General features: G+C 37.9%; 1 protein-coding gene, 1 long non-coding RNA gene and 1 other non-coding gene across 4 annotated transcripts in view; 1 reads left to right on the plus strand and 2 right to left on the minus strand.

The window, feature by feature from the left end:
- Positions 1–2,952, plus strand: part of Fsd2 (fibronectin type III and SPRY domain containing 2) — a 43,736-nt gene extending 40,784 nt beyond the window's left edge. For both annotated transcript variants that reach the window (XM_015493016.2, XM_048790181.1), the window contains exon 13: positions 389–2,952. In XM_015493016.2, the coding sequence (XP_015348502.1) occupies positions 389–641 (253 nt within the window). In that variant the 3' untranslated portion in view covers positions 642–2,952. The remainder of the gene's footprint in view (positions 1–388) is intronic.
- LOC125612477 lies at positions 2,582–10,286 on the minus strand. The gene is made up of 3 exons (XR_007342816.1): positions 9,573–10,286; positions 5,051–5,173; positions 2,582–3,016 (listed from the first exon to the last, which is right to left on the minus strand). It is a non-coding gene; the product is annotated as an uncharacterized LOC125612477 (long non-coding RNA).
- Positions 3,841–3,969, minus strand: LOC125612542. Its single transcript, XR_007342963.1, has one exon. It is a non-coding gene; the product is annotated as a small Cajal body-specific RNA 15 (non-coding RNA).
- Positions 10,287–14,568: the final 4,282 nt, after the last annotated feature.

Here is a 14,568-nt window from a genome sequence, read left to right on the forward strand (position 1 = left end):
ACCTGTGTACTTAAAAGAGTTTAGACCCAAAGGCCTATTTTATCACCTGAAAGACCACAGGGTTGCACTCAAATGTCTTTATTATAAATGATCTGTACATTTAAGCCTTGAGATCCAAATGTTTCAAATGTGTTCTATTTCTGTACTGTGATGCAGTATGAAATCATGATTTTTTATGTTTCTTAGGTTAACAAGTTGCTCAATAGTTTGAAAATGTGTCTTAGGATATGTTTGAAAAGAGTATAGCTTTGGGGATGGCCTATTTGGTAGTCATTTAATAAAAGAAAATACCAAAAGTACAGAAGTACTATTAAGTTAATGAGATATTTTATAAATACTTCACGTAGAGAATTTCTGAAGCTTTGTTGTGTCAATGTTTAACTTTCAGGCATAAGTATGAATTTCTGCACAACAGGACAACTCCAGATATACGAATAACAGTTTCCCCGAAGAAGATTGGCATTCTATTAGACTATGAAAATTCAAAATTGTCATTTTTCAACGTAGACATTTCTCAACATCTATACACATTCAATTGTCAGCTTCACCAATTTGTACATCCCTGTTTTTCTTTGGAAAAGCCAGGGTGTCTAAAGATACATAATGGCATTTTAATGCCAATGCATGTCACTTTCTATTAGACCCTCTGATGTCATTTCTTGTCTCTCTTCTGTATTTAACCCTCTCAGTCACTCATCCTCCACTGGCCAAAATTGGCATCCAAGCACCATGTGCTGAGCATAATTTGGCTCATGTTATTATATGGCAGACTGGTGTGCTGCCACTCTTCTCACCTGACCTGGATTCTAGTCCTGAGCAGAGTTATTTGCAAGATGCTAGGGTAGTCACTGTCAGGTCCAGCTGTGAAATGATGGATTGCACTAAATGAACTCATAGGGCTTTCAAGTAGTCAAACTACCATTTGTCAATTTGTGTATGTGCAAACTGTAATGAATCTCTAAGTCCTATGGAGCTTGGCAGAGGATAAGGAAAGTCCATGGTTTCAGCAGCCTCTCCATATTCATCACATTTCATTAGTATAAAGAACAGATTTGAGAGGACAAGAAGCTGGCCAAAGAGAGCAAGGGAAGATATGTGCCTTTCTGGAAGTAGAATCTCCCTGTTTCCCAACAGTAGCACTGTGGTGAGATTCCAACCACTGTATGCTTTAATACCTTGCACTCTCCTTCGTGGTGCTCACATTACTAACTTTGAAATTACCCCTATAATGAGTAATTCCATGAAGGTAGGCATGCAAAAGGATCTTTCTTGTCCATCATTTGATCCTCAAATGCTAACATGTAACAGGTGCACACCAAATACTTGTTGAGTAAATGAATATCTTCTTCATCTAACCACTGCTCTTTGACTGCTCACTGCTCTCCACATGAGGGCTGGCAGGGCTCTTTCAAAACTATAGCAAAGGACCTACATATAGCCAGGAGACGAGCAAAATCTGAAGGGAAATATTAAGAAGGAACAGAAGGATATATATGTCTTGGTAGCAAGACAGGGAAAACCAGGGCACTACTTACTATTAAACACTAACCACAAACGTGGTGCTTTCACTGTGTGCATGTGCCTAAGTGGAGAACTGAGGGAATAGATGGGAAAAAAATTAGAAAACATTAGTTGCAACTGATTCTAGGAATTGTCTTGTAATATAAAGAGCCAGATTTTAAAACAGGAACCTGGGTTTGATTGCTACTTTGTTACTACTTCGCCTTATGACCTGGAAAAAAGTCACCTTATCCAGACCTTCTATTTCCCTTCAAAGGGAAAAATAATACTTGTCTCATAGGACTGGGTGACTTAATAACAAACTGAGAGTGTTTAACAATATGTGGCACAGAGCAAATATACAATTTTTAAAAGAAATCCACCCACCACAGGACAGAGCTGAGTACTGGTGGGAAGAGTGGTGTGCAGCCAGTGGCTCCAGGGCATCGTGTCTCATGGTCCTGGTGCCATTCAGTAACCTTGGTGCCCTGCTCTGTCAGTACATTGTTCTTCAGTTCCAGTTTCTAGATGCCACTTAAACTCTGCACACACAGCATTTCAAAGCTTGAGTCAAACTGCAAAGTAACAACTCCAGATGCTCTCTAAACAACACAAGATATGCCTAACTCTCATCACTTAAGGATCTGTAAATGAAAAAAACCTTTCACTTTGAAATGTTCACACTTGCCAGCGCACTCAAAACTGGACACACCAAACACCTCTCACCTCCTACTGAACTTTGCCTACTGGTATAAAGAACAGCTCAGATTCCTGAATTAACCACTTACCGTGCAACAGTTCTTCGTAGATAAACACCTGCCCTACCAAGCTCTACCACCTACTCTGAAATAAGAAAGATGCAGCAGATATAAGCTCAGAAATGGTTCAAGTTATAAACAATTAAAATACCCATATGTATTTTTAAAGATGTTCTCAGCTACTAAAATAGAAACAACCAAACAGGAAGTATGATATATTAGGCAAATTTTAATTCAGAGTTCTAACAGGCTTTATGTATAGAGTACATCACATGTAATAAGAACATGGATGAATGGATAAAATGATAAAAACTTGACACCTATGGGGTTTTAATAAAATTTTATTTGATCAAGAAAAAAACTGTCTAGAATTATCTTTGACTTTTAAAAACCGCTTAAACAAGAAATATGAACAATTTCAAGTATCACAATTATTCAGCATAAAGATCACTTATTTAAGGGCTAAGTATGTGGCTCAGTGGTAGAGCATTTGCCTATCATATCCAAGGCCCTGGGTTCCAGTAACTGCCCCCCCCCACACACACACACAAAGGAAGAAGAAAAGAACTTTTGTTTAAGTATCATTTCATCTTCTAGAAGAAGAAAAAAAAAACATTCAAGAATAAAGTCAAACAAAACTTTTGCTTTTCCTAAGACTCAATTCCTTAAAATACTACTGAACAATCAGCTGAAACTAAATTTCAACAAGGGGCAGGGTTTACCTCATGGCCATGTACACTTGCAACCTGCTGGTAAATCTGTTTTAAAAAAAAAAAAAAAAAAAAAATTTCTTAAAAATTAGACCACTGTAATCACAATCCCTAATATTGGGCAATTTAAAAAAAAAATTAAAATCTTTTTTTTTCTTAGCTTTACCTGTGTCACTTTATAACTCTTGTTACATAAGCTTTGGTTTCCTAGTTTAATGAAGGGGAAAGAGAATATGAACAACTACAGAATCCTGGTGAAAACCACCAAGGGTTTAGTAATCCAAATATTCAGAATTTAAAATACATTTCTAGATGGAATTGGAAAGTTGCTTAGCAACTTGGGACATAAAATGACATTGGTTCCTGGTAAAATTAAATTGTCTTTTATTTATCAAAGTACATGTTTAATAATTGACTTCCTGCTGGTTCAAATGATACACAATGACCTGTACATACCCAGTAAAATATTTCTGAAGCATATACTTGGTCAGGAGTATAAAACAGAGTATATGAGTGGGCAGTGGGACCTTCTTAATACTTCTCATCCTCCAAAATTTGTTAAAATCATAAATCTTAACACAACTCACACCCTGGAAACTGCCCCAGCACAGTTCACTGTGTTGTGGCATTCTGTAAGTAAGACCACATTCGCCTCCATCCAAGGAGGTTCAGGTACCAGAAAACTTTCTGAACTCTCTGAAGCCTGCACTATGAGAAAACATCCTCTCCTCAACTTACCAATACCACTTCTCCAATTTCTAGTAACCTTCCTACGAATTAATAGAGTTAAGATTCTGTGTTCCTTATGCCTTTCTCCACTCTTCTCATCCAATATTTTTTTTTCTATGTGCTATAGTTTGATGACATATAACTGCTGTTGGTAGATAAGTAGGTCTTGAATTTTTTTTTTGCAAACAAGACCTGTTCAATCTACCTTTTCATTTAGGAGGCTAAAAACAGAATCAGCTTGACTTCAAGGACTCTATTTTCTTAGTCTCCAGAATATGACCAAGTCCAGCATTTAAAATATCGCTCTTTAATATGTCAAGATATTAAATGAAAGATAATTTACAACTTCAAGTTTTAAGAGCACTGAGCTCTTTACATATGCTCATGTCACTGCAACTAATGGTTAATTTATCTAAATGCAAGATAATAGCTATTTGGAAAGAAGACCCCAGCTAGTTGGCAACTTTTCTGTCAGTAGGAAGTCTACTAGAAGGAACATGACTATGACCTGGGCACAGCAACTGCTCCTGAAGTAGTGGTGATTTTATTGGAGTCATTTCTGCACAGGTGCTGATTTGCTTCTTGTTTTCTGCTATTGCCAATCACAGAAAACACCAAGCCTAATTCACAGATGGACAGCTTTTTCTTCATTTTTTCAGACTATGCCAGAATCAGGGTTTTCTATTCTACTTTTACTTACTCAAATCTTGGTGGAATTAAATCTTCATTGGTTTGAAATGTACAAAATAAATAGCCTGTAATTAATTTAAACAACATGCAGTGACTCAGACAGCCAATAAAAATGTTTTTGCGCATGAACTTGGATCCTAGTTTTGCTGTTTCCCCCATTCTCATTCCTAAGCCAAAATGGGAATCTTTTAAGAGATGCCCTTAAATTCAAGCAGTCTGGATTGGCAACAGGAATATAACATATTCAATAGGAAAGTAACCAACCAAAAGAACTGCATTTTAGTAAAGCAGGAACACAGTTTTTAGAGATGGATCTGCATTACTTCTTGGTAAACCTATTATTCTGTCACCCAGATTCCTACCCTTCTATTTCCTTTCACATTCCAAACATCCTTCTAATCAAGGGGTAAAGGAGTAAAACAGAGAAGGAAAAAAACAAAAGCATTATCCAGAAGAAGGAAAACACTTTGAAAAACCTGTTAAAATACTTGATTACAATCCTTTGTACCATTTACAATCTACAAACCAGTCACAAATATCTAGGCATTCAAAATGGAACTCCCATCCTTGTCTACTTACTGCCTGTATAACTCAAAAATCACCTCTGGGAAGTACTGCCTAATTCCTCTCTCTCCCAAACTGAGTTGAGTACCACATACTCACCTACTTTGGAATACTTAAGTGGGAGCTGGATTGCAATGGTGTATGCCTGTAATTCCAGTGGCTCAGGAGAGTAAGGCAGAAGGATTGCAAGTTCAAGGCCAGCCTCAGCAGTTTAGCAAGACCCTGTATCAAAATAAAATAAAAAGGATTGGAAGGGCTGGGGTTGTAGCTCAGTGGTAGAACACTCGTCTAGCACACGAGGCACTGGGCACGATCCTCATGTGCTGTTCAAAACAGCAACACCACATAAAAATAAAATTAAGGTATTGTGTCCACCTACAACTAAAATTTAAATATTTAAAAAATAAAAAGGTTTGGGAAGGTAGCCCAGTGGTATAGCACTTGCCAAGCATGTGCAAGGCCTCAGATTCAATCCCTAGCACCACCACCACAAAAACAAACAAAAAATGCAATGGCTAAACTGGCTTCTCTGCTCCACTTGACTATAAGCAGCTCAAAAGGCAAGGGCTGTGCCTCCATGATCTCTGAATGATAAAGAATATGGAAACAACTGCTTTCAGCTTTCAGAGAGCTCATATACCTGAAAAGACAAGAGACATCAAAGCCTGTTCCAGATCAAAGTAAAAGCCTCTTCAACGGAAAGCAAAGCATCCTTCAAATCCGTGGGTGGAGAGTGTGAGGTTAACAACATGGAACAGTCATTTTCAACCTTTCTTCTGTCTCAAAACACCCATGACATCAGACACAAAAGTCCCATCGGTAATTGCACATTGTGGTGACTTCGAATCTGGGAAGACTGGGAAGGGGCATAGAAGAATCCAGGTAGTGGGAAAGATGGCATGTAGTTTAGAACATTCTTCCCATTACTGTAAGATAACTTGAGCACTCACATTTAATATAGTTTTAACTATTCTAAGATAGCCCAAAGACCTACCTGTGTGTATTTTCAATGTTCTGAATTAAACATTTGGCACATAATCCCTAGATGGTTGGTGCATAGAAGTTGCCCACTTGGTCACTAAGTTTGACTGTTTCTCTGGTATTTATAGCACAACACAATTATGTGACTCTAAGCTAGATGCAGAATCTAAGAATTTTACAGAGAAAATTATACCCTGTAGAGGTAATAACAAATTTAGGTATTTATAAATATCATAGGTGATTCCTTCTCAAATGTCAAGTATCTTTAAAACTCATGGGAAAGACTCCTTCACAAATGATACAAAGCAACAATTAAAGTAGCTCAGTAGCAGCCAGATACAGTAGTGTACACCTCTATTCCCAGCAACTTGGGAGGCTGAGCCAGGAGGATTCAAGTTCCAGGCTAGTCTTGGCAACTTTTCTGAGAATCTGTATTAATTTTTTAAAATAAAAATATTAATTAAAAAAATAAGAGCTGAGATGCAGTTCAGTGGTAAAGCACCTAGGGTTTAAGTACTGGGGTTAAAAAAAAAAAAAAAAAGATATTGTCAGTACCTAACTAACAGTCCTTCTCTAAACAACTTTGGCCAAATTTATATATATATTTTTGTAGGGTAAAAATCAAATGAAGGGGGGCTGGGGATGTGGCTCAAGCAGTAGCGTGCTCGCCTGGCATGCGTGTGGCCCGGGTTCGATCCTCAGCACCACATACAAATAAAAGATGTTGGGCTGGGGATGTGGCTCAAGCGGTAGCGCCTTGGCCTGGCATGTGTGCGTCCGGGTTCGATCCTCAGCACCACAGACAAACAAAGATGTTGTGTTTGCCGAAAACTAAAAAAAATAAATAATAAATATTAAAAATTCTCTCTTTCTCTCAAAAAAAAAAAAAAAAACAAATAAAAGATGTTGTGTCTGCTGAAAACTAAAAAAATAAATATTAAAATTCTCTCTCTTTAAAAAAAAAAACCAAATGAAGGGCTGGGGTTGTGGCTCAGTGGTAGAGCACTTGCCTAGCATGTGTGAGGCACTGGGTTCTAGTCTCAGCACCACATATATTTATTTAAATGAATAAAATAAAATTCCATCAACAACTAACAAAAAAAAATTTAATCAAATGGGGGCACTTATCATTATTAAAATCTCAACCTTTCTAAAAAGGGAATGGATAAAAATAAAATAAAGGCATTCTGTCCATCTACAACTATAAAAAAAAGGGGAGGAGGATGGATGTCTAAAATTTTCAGTTAGTGGGATCCTGTGTTCCATTATTTTAAATCAGAAATATATGTTTTCTCAGCTTTTCAAAGGACCATAAGCCATTTTCCCACAAAATAACCATATATAACTATTTATCCAGGATTTCTATGTAATATATAGTTTTGTTTTTTGGCTGGGGATCAAATGTAGGGTCTTGCCCATGTTAGGCAAGTACTCCCCCACTGAGCTATATCTCCAGCCTAACATTCAGAAATTTTAAATACCATTTACCCTATTTTACATAACAATTATATTTAGTAGTGAATGTTTTCGTGCAGAACGTATCCATTGAAAAATCATTAGTTTTGGATAGAGAGAAAGAACATGGAAGAGGGAGGCTGTAACACACTAGTGGTTATTGGCAAGGAAGGTGAGCAAGAGTTAACTGGCCAAGGGAATGAGCAAAAATAAAAACTGCCCGTGGCTTGTTCATGTCCAAAGCCAATGAACTGGTGGTCTTCTCAGCCCTTGATTCTCCAGGAGTTGGTCTCAACCACTGTCTGAAGCCATATAAAAAAAGCAGTCAAGGCTGGGGTTAAAGCTGAGTGGTAGAGTGCCTGCCTAGCTTGTGCAAGGCCCTGGGTTCAACCTCTCTCACCCTCCAAGAAAACCCAACACGATAAAAAAGAACACAAAATGTATACCTATTTGTGTTCCTTGTGCCTTCAATTATACAGTTTCTGGAGACACAAGACTGCTTGTTATTGCATTTTATATGATACTTCTGTTCATGTCATAATCAAATACAATCATTTATGTAAATAATATAAAAAGTTTTGAAACATTTGCATAAAGCAGTTTTCTTAAAATATGTCCCTCTGAGGACCTCTGAAAGCCCTTCAGGTGTTAGGTCAAAACTGTTTTCATAAGAATACTAAGACATTACTTGCCCTTTTCCTTCTCATTCCATGAGTAACAGCAGTTTAACTGAAGGCTATCTGATGTGTGAGAACATTTATCACTGACGACTAATAAAGTGTATGTTTGTATATTCTTGTTTTCAAACATTTCTCATCTTTTACTTTCTAATACCATAAATATGGATAGAAATAACCAACAAAAACAAAAGCTCTTTGGAGTCCTCAATAATTTTTAAAGGCATCTTAAGACCAAAAAGGTTGAAATTTGTTTGTATAAAGTAGCCATGGCTCCCCCACAATGAACATCCAGTTGAATTAGTTCATTAGTAGTTACGATTTTCCATTTGCTAAGAGTTTTTCAATATTTGCTGAGGTACAATTTGTTTTCTGGACATCTTACGCTCCCTTACTTTCTCCACAGGCTTGCCATTTTCCTGCACCACATTTACATTTCTGATATGAGAAAGAAGACAGCAATAATGCAAAAACACATTTGAACTGCACAAAGACCAAATGTCATATTACTGTAAAAGACAGCAGAGGTTTAAGTGTAGTATACTCTACAACACCTCACTCAGATTGCGAATAACTTACAAGTTCTTTATAGATGGTCTCATTCACATAGAATTTTGTGTAAACTTCTACAGGTTCTTTTAAGCAAATAGTCACAGCAAAAGGACAGACAAGTAGTCAGCTCTAAGTCTTCTATGACAAACACATATCTTGTTGATCTCCAGTACTTCCTAGACAGAAGTCTGAAACAAGTAATGAAAGTCCCATCTTCACACTGTTATAACATATATACTGCTAAATGGGATATGACAGAAGTGACATGACAGCCTCATCAACATCTATAGAATAACAAAAAGATTCACAGCCTTATCAGCATCTATAGAATATCAAAGACAGATGATTGACAGTTCTCCTGACACATACGACTTATTTCCTTTGATGGATTCATACTGTATCTGAACATATATCACCATTCTCTTCACTCCACACCTTTCACTTCTGACCAAAAGACAAAACATTAGCAATTCAGAGCACAGTGAAGAAAAAAAGGCTTCTTAATTGGAAATGAGAAATTGTACTTTCAGATCAGTCACCAAATGTGACTTTCCATCTGTGTCCTCTCCTTATGCTTCATTCTAAGCTGAAATAACAGGAATAATTAAGATGGCTTTGTTCCACCTCTAATATCAAATGACTTACCGACTTACAGGCAGATTTAGGAAGCTTAAAAATTCAACTTGGGGGCTGGGGATATAGCTCAGTTGGTTGAGTGCTTGCCTTGTACAGGCAAGGCCCTAGGTTCCATCCCCAGCACCAAAAGAAAAAAAAAATGTTATTTATGGCTCATTAGATATTCTATTGGGCTGGGATTGTGGCTCAGCGGTAGAGTGCTCACCTAGCACGGGCAGAACCCGGTTTGATCCTCAGCACCACATAAAAATAAACGCATTGTGTTGTGTCCATCTACACCTAAAAAGTAAATATTAAAAAAAAAAAAAAATTCAACTTACATCTGAGTGCTTAAAATTAGTCCAACAGGTACTGTTGTTCACGCAGGAGTCACTACCTGAGTTTCTACAGGCCCATATGCGCGTTGCATATGTGAAAACTGATTTTTCTCCTTTTCTAAAAAAGTATTATTGTTATAATTATTATTATTTTCGGGTACAGGGAGTGAACTCAGGCCTCGCATGGGCTGGGCAAGGAATCTACCACTGAACTACACCTCCAGCCCATTTAAAAATTTCGAGACAGGGTCTCGCTGAGGCTGACCTCAACTTGCGATCTTCCTGCCTCAGCCTACAAAGTAGCTAGGATACAAGCATGCGACACCGCGAACGGCTTTAACTATTTTTTAATTTTTTTTTCTGTGTGAGTGCGTATTTCTCCCTTCCATATTGATTCCTATCACAGTTCCAAGTGCAACCAACCTCAGTTTTCAAAAGATGTGGTGAAAACGAGGACAGCGCACCAAACATGAGGCCCAGTTGGCTGGTGGTACTTAACCTACCCAGTCCCCTCACCTCTACTCCCCTAAAACCCGATAAGGCAGCCAGCCTTCCTGATAGGACGCCAGGGTCACTCCTCTCGCCGGTTACCAGAAGCTAGCCTTACTCTACACTACAGTTGCAGCCAACGACCCGCTGTAGAGTCTCGGTAATAACTCCTCTCATTCCGGCGGACAAGATCCTCTTCTGGTTTCCGGGGCGTGGACAGGAAGTCCCGCCCCACGTAACAACACGACGCAACGGGAGCGGCGAGAGTTCTGTTCGCAGGGTCGGAAGGAATCAGAGTGTTCAGTCAGGGACGGTAGGGGCGATTCCGGAGACCGGAATCTCGGCTCGTACTTCTCTGTCCATAGTCATAGGGAGTGGAGTGGTGGCCTGGATCTCTCCGTGGGGTCTCGGAGAGCCGCAGGACCTTTCTCGTGACCCCGCGGAAATCCACTCGAATTGAGACTCCCTAACCTCATCTGCCCTAGTTTTCCACTTTGCTCCACCTTCTCTGTATGTAATTTCTTATTGTTTATCCTGTAGCCCCATAGGATGGCCAACTTACATTGCGCATTGGCTTCCTGTCATCTCAGAGTAGTAGAAGCTTCTAAGCGTCTGGTAATTCATTACCACTGGTGCAAACAGCCATTTTTTTTTTTTTAATATTTATTTTTTAGTTTTCGGCGGACACAACATCTTTGTATGTGGTGCTGAGGATCGAACCCGGGCCACACGCATGCCAGGCGAGCGCACTACCGCTTGAGCCACATACCCAGCCCAGCCGTTTGTTTACCATAGGAGGCACTGAGCCTGCATCAACCTGGACTGCGCACTGGACATGGGGCTAGGAAAAAACGTAGAAGAAATAATTGTCTTTATACTAATTTTCTGAGATTGCCATAAGAAAGTACCACATACTGAATGACTTAACATATTTGTTTTCTGGCTTTCTGGAATCAAGGCACAAGCATGGTCATGCTTCCTTTGAGATTCTGAGTAGATTCCTTTGTCCCTTCCTAGCTTCTGGTGGTAGCCAACAGTCATTTATGTTCTTTGACTTTTAACTGCACCACTCCACTCTCCTTCTATTGTCAGCTTTTGCTTCTGGTTCTGTGTCTTTTCTTATAAGGACATCAGTCCTATTGGATAGCAGGCCCACTTTACTCCCATATGACTTGGTCATAACTACTTATATTTGCAGCGACCCTGTTTCAATAAAGAGTTCTAGGCAGGACATGAATTTTAGGGGTGACACTAACCAACCTCATTCAGCTGAGTCTTAAGAAGTGGGCAAACCAAGAACTAACAATAAACAGCTGTAGATCAAATGTATTTAAACGTAATTCATTTGGACTCGAGACGTTTTCACAGTTATTTGGGCCTTGAAAGGTGGGTAGGATTTGGATGTCCCAAGACAGTATTATAGGCAAAAGAAACATCACAGACAAGGAAGTACAGGCTGCACTGTAAAACAAAACAGGTTAAAGAAGGAAGGATCTTGAATTCAAGAATTTGGATTCTAGTCTCTATAAAATTCAGAGTAAATTAAAATGTTTTGGCAGAAGAATTGTGCTTTGAAGATTAAATTGTTACCAATTTAAGCCAAAACCTACTTGTTAATTATTCTAGCTTAAGAATATTTAAATCCTGTTCTATAGGCATAACCTGTGCTTTTTTTCATCCTGGTGTCTGCATATGTTGTCTTCTCTACCTGGAATGCTGCTGTCAAGCTGCGCAATTTTCACTTGCCTGTTTTACTATTGTGGTTTTTATATTTTAGCATGGGGGGTGTTCATTTGACTTTACAGTGTTAATATCCTAATACCAAAACTTGACAAAGATAGCTAGCAGAGAGAAAATTAGGCCAAACTAAGGTAGATACAAAGCTCTATTAGTAAATTCAATCCTATATCTAGAACAAGAAAAGATTTGTCCCGGAAATGATTTAACATCAGAAAACGTATTACTGATGGACATCGGGGCACATGTCTGTAATCCCAGCTGCTCAGGAGGCTGAGGCAGGAGGAGAATCATGAGTTCAAAGCCAGCCTCAGCAAAAGCGAAATGCTAAGCAACTCAGTGAGACTCTGTGTCTAAATAAAATACAAAATAGGGCTGAGGATGTGGCTCAGGGGTCAAATGCCCCTGAGTTCAATCCTTGGTACCAAAAAAAACCTATTACTGCTGGATGTGGTGATGCCCACCCATAATCCCAGCAACTTGAGAGGCTAATTAATGCAGGAAGATTACAAATTCAAGACCAGCCTCAACTTGACCATGTCTCAGAATCTAAAAAAATTGGGGGATGTAGCTCAGTTGTACAGCACCCCTGGGTTTAATTCCAAGTATCAAACAAGCAAACAACAAAAAAAGAAAGATAATCTGTTACTGTAAATCATTGTGTTAGTCAGCTTTCCCTTGCTGTGACAAAATGAGAAAAGCAGAAAGAAAGATTGGCTCATGGTTTCAGTCTATAGTTATTTGGCTGGCCCCATTGCTGCGGACTTGTACTGAAACAGAACATTTTGCTGGGAGTGAATGATGGAGCAAAACTGCTCATCTCATGGCTGCCAAGAAGGCAGGGACAAAAATATGTTCTTCACAGTGACCTACTTCCTCCAAGGAGGCTTTCCCTCCAAGGAGGCTTTCCCTCCAAGTTTCCACCACCTCCTAATAGCGCCACCAACTGGTACCAAGCCTTCAACAGTCATCATATTAATAAATTAAACATTTAATACTGTATTACTGACTCAGTGGATAGCCAAAAAAAAAAAAAAAATGTTTTAAATAAAAATTCAATATCTACTTTGATTTCAAAAAACTTATTAAGAGGCAGGGGCAGGAGAACTGCAAATTCAAGGCCAGCCTGAACAACTTAGTGGGTCTCTGTCTCAGAATAAAATTGAAAAGGGCTGGGAAAGTAGTTCAACATTAGCATGTTTGCTTAGCATGTGTAAGGCCTTGGGTTCAGTCCCCAGTACCATATAAATGCACACACATACTTTTAGCAAAATGGGAATAGATAAGTAGTTTGATAAAATGCATTTATCAGAAATCTATAGTATACTTTGTACTTAGTAATAGAATACAAGCAATCCTAATATTGTTAGGGAAAAGACAACATTGCTAATGTTCAACATGGTGTTAGATTTCCTACTCAATGCAATAAAACAAGAAGAAAAAGCATTAAGGAAATAAGAAATGAAAATGCCATTTTCAAACAATGTGATTTTCTTTCTAAAAAATAAAGTGAAGCTGGGCATGGTGATGCATACCTGTAATCCCAGCAACTTGGGAGGTTGAGGCAGGAGGATTGCAGGTTCAAGGCTGTTCTCAGCAATTTAGGCCCTAAGCAACTTAGTGAGATCCTATCTCAAAAAAGAAAAAGGGCTGGGGATGTAACTCAGTGGTAAAGCACCCCTAGGTTCAATTCCCAATACCAAAAAGAAAAAGATATGACAAACTGTTAGATGGCACAGCAAGGTGGCTAAGCAGATTAACATATAAAACATGTTTTTCTTCTATACCAGTAATAAAACAGAAAAAAAGGAATTCATCCAAAGATGCCAATATCAAGTACTTAGGAATATGCTAACTGAAAAATATATGTGACTTGTGGGAAAATGTGAAATATTGAAAGACATTAAAGGCTTAAGTAACTTGAGAATTTATGTTTCAGGATGGGAGAACCCCATGTTGTAAAGATATCAATCTATTGCAAATTAATAAAAAATTTTTTGATAGGATGACTATTAAAATATTAACAGGATCTTTCCAAATAACTATTTGATGAAAGTATGTTATTTTTTGATACACTATTATGTTCCATTTATTTGTATATTTGATCTCTTAAGAGTGAGATTGGTATGTAGGATTTTTTCCCCCTACTGTATTAATCAGCTATTGATATTTAAAGTTACACTAGATTCCTCAAAATAAATTAGGGAGCATTTTATGTTTTTCTATAGTATGAAATAATTTAAGTAACTTTAGAGTTATCTCCTTTTTTAAAGCTGAATAGCTAATTTGTCTGTGAAACTATTTTGTTATATGATGTAGTATTATATGATTGATTTATAGTCATGTCTCTATTCTATGGTAATTGGAGTATTCAACTTTTATACTTTTTCTGGGTTCAATTGTGGTAATTTGTATTGCTTGGTAATCACCCATTTTAAGGTTTTTCAAATTAGTTGTTATTGAGGAATGCTCTTGTAATTCTTTAATTTGGCCTGCTCATCTGATTGTTTACTGTCTCATTTCTAATTTTTTCTAAGATCCTTCATTTTAATTTTAAAATTTTTAGTTGTAGTTGGACACAATACCTTTATTTTATTTATTTATTTTATGTGGTGCTGAAAATTGAACTCAGCGCCTCATAAAAGCTAGGCGAGCACTCTACTATTGAGCCACAACCCAATCCCCTAAGATCCTTTATTTTAATCTCATTTTTAGTGAAGACATTTTAAGGTTATAAAATTGCCTCTGAATGTAGCTTTGTATTGTGTTCCAT

Source organism: Marmota marmota, unplaced genomic scaffold (genome assembly GCF_001458135.2).
Source record: "Marmota marmota marmota unplaced genomic scaffold, marMar, whole genome shotgun sequence".
Taxonomy (NCBI): domain Eukaryota; kingdom Metazoa; phylum Chordata; class Mammalia; order Rodentia; family Sciuridae; genus Marmota; species Marmota marmota.